Below are 7,403 nucleotides of genomic sequence, written 5' to 3'. Positions count from 1 at the left end.
TTACACTATATTATAATGTAGCTGTATATATATATTTATGATGTATCTAACAAATGTATGTAACAAATATTTCTATTGAGAAAGAAATACATTTATTTGAAATGTATAAGGAATCTATAACATAAAAAAATCTGTGATTTTTTAAAAAACTTAAATTTTTCTTTAAATATCTGTGAGATTATAAGCTCCTTTGTGTGTGTTGCCACATACCATTACTGAGGCCAATAGCCTTAAAGCTCATGCCGAGAACCGTCTTATGTAATGATTATTATCCGCGACTGCCTAGACCTCCAATAAACGCTATCAGACGCGACTGGAAGCGACGTACGCCTTAACATGTGTGCGTCTGAAGCGTAGCCATAGCGAGGCGTGTAAATGGAAAAATGGAGAAACCTGTCTGTCACATCGGGATCGCTTCAAATTTAACCTCTTTACGTACGTTGCCTTTTCCCCGCTGAGTTACGCTCGCAAAACCGGTTTGATATCAATTTGATGTTCGCATCTAACATATAAAACGATATTGTTTTGCTATATTTTCTGAATTATCTTATATCAATTGACGGATATATCAAACTTATTATTTCTTGAGGAAGTTATTATTAATGATTGTGAATTATTAAGAGATTGAAAGATATTTTTCTATATCAGCGTATAGTTTGATTGAAGAAATTTTATCCGACGAACGTGAGATACGCGCTTTCGAAAGCACCAGTTACATAAATCAAAGCGAGTTATTTTTTCACGCGGGCTTAAATTTAAAATCATCGCGTTCGGTGTCGTAACTTAGAGATGAATAAAATAAATACCGATAAAACCGTTTGTTTGCCGAATACTTGCCGAATATTTATCCATATTTGCGACGAGACGTGGCAAATTCGCGCAGGATTCGTACATGCGCGAGCGAAGTGTCACCTTAGCGCGTGCGTTCTAGAGGTGAGGAATTGATTCGTGGCCAATTGAGCGTGTATTTATATCGTTCCAATTTTCTCACAGTGGTGTGCTGCGATTTTCTAACTAAGCGCACTCTTGATCCTATTGCAAGTAGTATCATGCGGCGATCTCGATTGTTATTCGATTATTATTCTTTTATTACGTGATTCCGTCGTATATTTGCGATTTTTTTGTGTGTGAATTTAGAATTATCATTGCACGATATAACGGTGAATTTTTGTTTTGAAAGATCGTCTGTACTTATCTCGTACATGCATTTAGATAAACGGGTTATGAATGAATCTGGCAACGATAAAGCATGAATTATATCGTTACATATTCAAATAACGATCATGTTGCATTTTGTCAGTCACTGTCGACGGCCAATTATAGCTTTCATAATGCCAAAAATAATCTTTACTTGTGTACGATAGCAAAGAATGTGTAGGAGAAGACTGTTTGATCTTCCTCTTGTCTCATAAATAGTTATACGTCAATATCCAAACGTCTTAAAATCTTCGATCGTGTTGTTTTTGTTGAGAATATAAAATTGTATAAATTCATAATTTAAAAAATTTTTGGATATATGTATTTATAAAAAATAAAAAAAGCTGCGATTGAAGATGGGCTTTGCGCATAAAATGCTGCGTGTGGATCGTAATGACCGATCATTTGTATTTCCTGCAGCACTGCTTCAATACGCGCAATATTATGGCCATGAGCCAATACTGTGACTCTCGTTACTATTAATGACGAGCTACGTACTGCGTGTTTTTGTCAGCTTTTTGTTTCCCTTTGCTTTTGTATTTTTACTTGCACCGTTAACAAGCTATTAACGAGCTAACTTCAATTATGTATTGCCAACTCGACTCGCGATCGACAAAATAAAGATGATTAATTATAGGATCGTAAATCCTAGGCTACAACTCTCGGCAAGACATTATAATAGGAAAAATATGTTTAGTGCAATTACATTTGACTAATAATCTCGATTATTATCTTCTTGAGAAAAAAAAAACACAAATTAATTATCGTTTTTAATATATGATGATTGATGCGATCGTGTCGCGAGAGATCGTTTGCGATAAAAAATTTTTACATTTCGTGACGACAATTAACAACGTGCAGATAAATAAGAAAGAATACCTATAGATCTTGAACTTTTTTAAAATTCCACTCCAATGTAATATATGTATATATTCTATATCTAATCTCTAGCATTTTCATAGTTTCATTTTCCAATTTTCGCAATCGCAAATCAGATTCAACTCCATCGCTTTATTTTCCAGAACGGTAATTCAGCCAGCGTGCCGGCAGGCCGAGACAACGACTCGACCTCGCCTTTGGAAGGCAGGCACGCCGAAGAAACAGCCAGCTCCACTGTCCTCAAAATGGGCAGCATGGACTCAGCAGGCAACGCTCGTGGTCCTTCCTGTGGTTTAGTCAGCTCTCTTCTTCCTAGTAACTGTCGAGGTAGTGCGGAGGCGTTCGCCCGGTGTCTTCATCAACGATTGAAATCATTGGGTAACGAGAATGGTTCACCTGAACAAACCGCGGATGCCGCCAAACCGTGCGAAACCTCTTGGCTGCATCCGTCATCGAGCAGTCGGCACGTAATTGCCAATAATCAACATCCAACATCCAGCATCCTTCAACATCAGCCGCGTCATAGTCCGGAATCGGATCTCTTTTACGACATTGAAGTGGAAGAGGCGGAAGTGGATGGACCGGGATCACCTCCCGAAGAAGCGACTGCCGCCGAATTGGCGCATATGTTGGTCAACCCGGAGATCCTGAAGGCGAATCATCACGACGCCTGTCATTGCTCGCCTAGCGGAACCAAAATGACGTCCGCTATCACAAGTGTCCGTCAAGATCCTGAGTCCTGCGTGTTTGCATCCCCGATAACTGGTACACCACCCGATAGTGATTCCTCGGAGATGTTTTTCGATCCAGAATCCTCCGATGCTGACAAATCGAGAGCAGAAGTCTATTTTGATCCTATTAGTACTTCAGACAGTGAGGTCATGAATCTCTCTAACACTTCCGTTCCCGCGAGGAGCAAGCTCGCATTGAACGGACGCAAGCGGGCGAATATGAATCTGGAACGCTGCGACGACACAACATCTGAATCGAGTTGCTCCTCGAGAAGAAATCCTACGTCTTGCGAAAATCGGCAAGAGGGACTAATTTGCAGCTCGGAAGACTCACTGAACGGTAGAAGCTCTCAAGAGACGACATCGCCCAGCCATGAGTCTTTATGGAGCACGTTCGACGACAGTACTGTATCGCTACAGGATGAGAGTCCACTCAGAACTATTCAGGATTCTGTTATTCCTCGTATCTGTTTGCCTAAATCACATTCTGACTCTGAATTACCGAATAATGGTATCGGCACAGTAGTATTTAACAAACTCGATAGACGGAACGAGGAGGAGGAAGAGAACATGGATGAGCATGAGATTGATGAAATTGACGTTATCAATGGTATATCACAGAATGTGACGTGCAATGTCAGAAATGGTAGTCTTTTTACGACGCAAGATATCGAGAATGATAGAGATCTAACAAAAGATGATTCTTTTAATGGTGCTGAAGATTTAATTAACATAATTGAGGATAAGAACAAGGAAAAATTGGATTCTGAAACAATCTCGTTAAAGAACTCGTCACAGTTAAAAGTAGAAGAAGTTGCCAGTGATACTGACACTGATCATTCATCTTATAGTAGTACCATTGATATTTCTGATGAGTTTACGTTGGAATGTTCGAACGATGCAACAGTGATTGAGGAGATCTCGAGGAACGAGATGAAGTTAAAAATCGAGAAAGACATCGCGCTAAACGACAGCGACGAAGAGAAGCTGTGCCTGTTACTGAAGAAACTTGGCAACAGTTCTACCGCGAAGGAGGAGGATTCATCGCCGGAACAAGAAACCCAAAGCGAGACGGTGGAAGAAGAGGAAGATAGACCACAACGAGTCCGAAGGTGTTCCTCACTGAAGACAGGAAAAACGCCACCGGGCACGCCGCATAGAAAGAAGATTGTCAGATTCGCGGACAAGCTTGGTCTTGATTTGGCCGATGTGAGAACGTTCCTGGACGAGATACCGAAGATACCCAATTCCGCGTATAGCGACCTGATCTACGATGACATCTTTCGACCGCAGGACAGCAATTCGGATAACACGACGTCCATTAGCGATGACTGGTGTGACCGTTATCAGAATGATGGCAGGCGCAGATCTACGTCAGTGATACCCAGAAAGATCGATCGAATGCTAGTACCGCTTTTTCAACAGCCAGGCGGTATGCCGAACTTTCTCGATATGGTGCGCGAGCGTCGGGTTTGTTTGGAAAATGCGGTGGTACAGGATCCGGTGACCCTCGCGATCCAGGGCACAGTGCGCGTAATCAATCTCGATTTCCATAAATCTGTACATGTGCGATACACCCTCAACTCGTGGCGGAACTTCAGCGACCTGCAGGCAACCTATGTGCCTAACTCGTGTGACGGCTTCAGCGACAAATTTTCCTTTATCCTATATTGTCACACGTTACCGGTTGGTCAGAGACTCGAGTTTGCAGTCCGATTCCAATGCAAGGGTGCACAACATTGGGATAACAACGCTGGTGCCAATTACTGCTTCCAGTGTCTGCCAGCTTCGTCAACAACCGGATATATACCGATCACCATTGATGAATGTCGGCGCGGAAGCTGGTCGCCAATGTTCTATTGATGGACCGTGCGTTTGTCCAGTTCAGTGACATGACGGTTTGGCTCCGGGAAGCAGACTGAAGAGGCTGTTGAAAAGGCTGACAGTGCGGACTCGCAGTACTCGACTTGGTTTTTATACATTCTTCTTAAATAAGTGCTTTGTAATGAAATATGTAAAATGGAACGTTCTGAATCCATTACTGTTGTCTACTGCTTCAGAGAGCTCTCGGAGAGTTTTTTCGGAATATTGATGATCTTTGTAAAAATATCAGATATCAAACATTGTTGAAATGATACTCTTTAGAAAGGAAAGATTGTAGTGTAATAGCAATTCTTTTTTTTTTAACAGACAACTGTAGAAATAGTTAAACGAGTGAAAAACATTTGATTATGGATTATGGGAACAACGATGGGAGCAATAATGCTACGATGAATTGTTTTTTTTTCTAATGAACGGATGTGAAATTGCTCAATTATCAAATAATTCTAATATTTTTCATTGAATTTGTTAATTAACTTGATATTTTGAAAACAGAAAAATAAACATATAAAACATATATATATATATATACTGTATAAATACAATAAAATATGAAAAGTGTCATATCTATATATTATATGTTCAGATGTGGGGCCTTTAAGCCTGCTTTTTGATCTACAAAATGATATATACTAACTGATCATTTTCAAAAAATACTACATGATTTAATAACTCATATTAACATCACGCTACTGTCAAATAGACAAATATTTTTTTACTTTTTGAAATCCACTTCTTTCGCAAAAGTATTTCTCGAAAAATTGCGAAAATGTGTTTCGCCCGCCACATAGTTTATCTCAAACTGTATTTGTTAAGCAATGGAGATTATTGAAAACTAGAATCCCTTTGAATGAAGCAGAAAACGAATACTCATCTGAGAGTTCAAAGTTGTGAAATGGCCTGAATATAATTGACAGGAAACGCTAAGTATAAATAGACGGTTTAAACGTTCCTATGGAGTATCTTTGCAGAGTTTATGTCGAAGTTAAAGATGACAGATCATTTATTCGATCGCAAGGCGGAACTATCGTGTGTGGCTGCGGTTTTGTTTAGCGTTATCCAATACAACGACGATAATAAAAGGAACGCTGATATAATAATATTAGTTCTTATTAGCGACATTGTACAAGTTTAGACATCATCGTAGAGGATAGATGTTCCATGAAATATTACATATCGAAATATTTATATTTTTTTTCTTTGGAATATTGTGTTCGGACTGAAACGTTTGAATAAAACGTACTATTTAAATTTAATTATCTTTAAAAATATATGATTAGATATATGATAAGATAATGATTTTTAAAGATTCATTAATATTTCAATTTAATATATAACAAATATTTTAATTCTTTTCAATCGCCTATTCTCTTTACCAAATATAGAATCGATTTATCCGGAAAAGAAATTAGTTTTAATATTTATACTCTCGTAATAGTATAGAGTAAAATTTTATAAAAGATAAAAGAATAATATATGTACGAAAACAAATAAGCTAAATATGAACTACACGTCATTTGTATTTGTTTATGGCAAATGGCACTTTTAGATTGATATTTTATGAACGAGACATGTATTTGAAAAAAGAATACTTTTCACTTGAAAGCTTTATTATGCATAAATGTGTCAGGTAGCGTCAGTATTGATGGCAAGTATATCTTTTATTAATTAATTTTACTTTTTCAGCGTTAAACTCATATTAGCAAAACTACGGAATAAATTTTGCAGATACTTTTTTTAAAATGTATGTGAATACAGGTACTTATAAATCCTTTAATACATCTTTTTTAAAATTGTATCTCATATTTGAATGCACTTCTATATTATACGCATGTGACTTCAATTCTTTATATAATCCTATATTATAATTTTACGATCGCGATCAATATTTTACTATTTTTATCAAATTTTGTTGTTATACAATATATAATTTTTTTGTATTTTAACAAATAAATTATTTTATTTAATTGTACTTAAAAAGTATGATTAAATAATGATAATATAAGTATTATATAATTATTATTAGTTTATCATTTTGTTATTTGTTTTATTGAAAATTAAATAATATATATTAAAAACTATGCTGAAATCGGTAAAATTATTTTGTAATTATTATGTTATGCGTAATAGTTGTATAATTTTTCAATGTATCAGAATATCTGTTGCTGTAAGCTAATTATACGACTATATAAAATTTTTTTATAAATTTTATCTTATCTTTTCTCTAGATGATGTTTTTTCTTGTATATTTAACCGGCAATAATGACTTGTTGCATATATTATATTTTTCTTATAATATCAATTTATATGAATAAAGTAAGATATCGAGTAATGGAGGTTCGACTACTATCATTAGGCATATGATATGTACATAAAACAAATCAATAACTTTGTTATTATCGACATGTTACCTCTAAAATTTTTCGGCATCTGGTGTATTTATAAACTTGAGCTCTTTAGTAAAATATTCTTGTGTATAATACATGTTTGTATAGAGTAAAATGAGATAAATTGGAGAAAATTTGATAATTAATAATTCTTTAATCGTTTAGCTATTGAATTCTGCATGTTAATAAAGTTTTATAAAATTATTATAAGATTAGAATAACACATTTTAAATATTTATTATTTATTGTATGTTTTAATTATTTATAAAATCTTCATGTATTTAGTAAAAAATATATTTTGTAAAAATACGAAATATATTTCTTTAAA

General features: G+C 35.7%; 1 protein-coding gene across 2 annotated transcripts in view; it reads left to right on the top strand.

Annotated features, from left to right (window-relative positions):
- Window positions 1-5,109, top strand: part of LOC108754784 (glycogen-binding subunit 76A) — a 23,089-nt gene extending 17,980 nt beyond the window's left edge. For both annotated transcript variants that reach the window (XM_018497374.1, XM_018497373.1), the window contains exon 2: window positions 2,220-5,109. In XM_018497374.1, the coding sequence (XP_018352876.1) occupies window positions 2,322-4,670 (2,349 nt within the window). In that variant the 5' untranslated portion in view covers window positions 2,220-2,321 and the 3' untranslated portion in view covers window positions 4,671-5,109. The remainder of the gene's footprint in view (window positions 1-2,219) is intronic.
- The last annotated feature ends 2,294 nt before the right edge of the window (window positions 5,110-7,403 follow it).

The sequence above is a fragment of the Trachymyrmex septentrionalis genome, unplaced genomic scaffold (genome assembly GCF_001594115.1).
Source record: "Trachymyrmex septentrionalis isolate Tsep2-gDNA-1 unplaced genomic scaffold, Tsep1.0 scaffold80, whole genome shotgun sequence".
NCBI lineage: Eukaryota > Metazoa > Arthropoda > Insecta > Hymenoptera > Formicidae > Trachymyrmex > Trachymyrmex septentrionalis.
The sequence above is the reverse complement of the archived record's forward strand: the minus strand, read 5'-3'. Positions and strand labels throughout refer to the sequence as shown.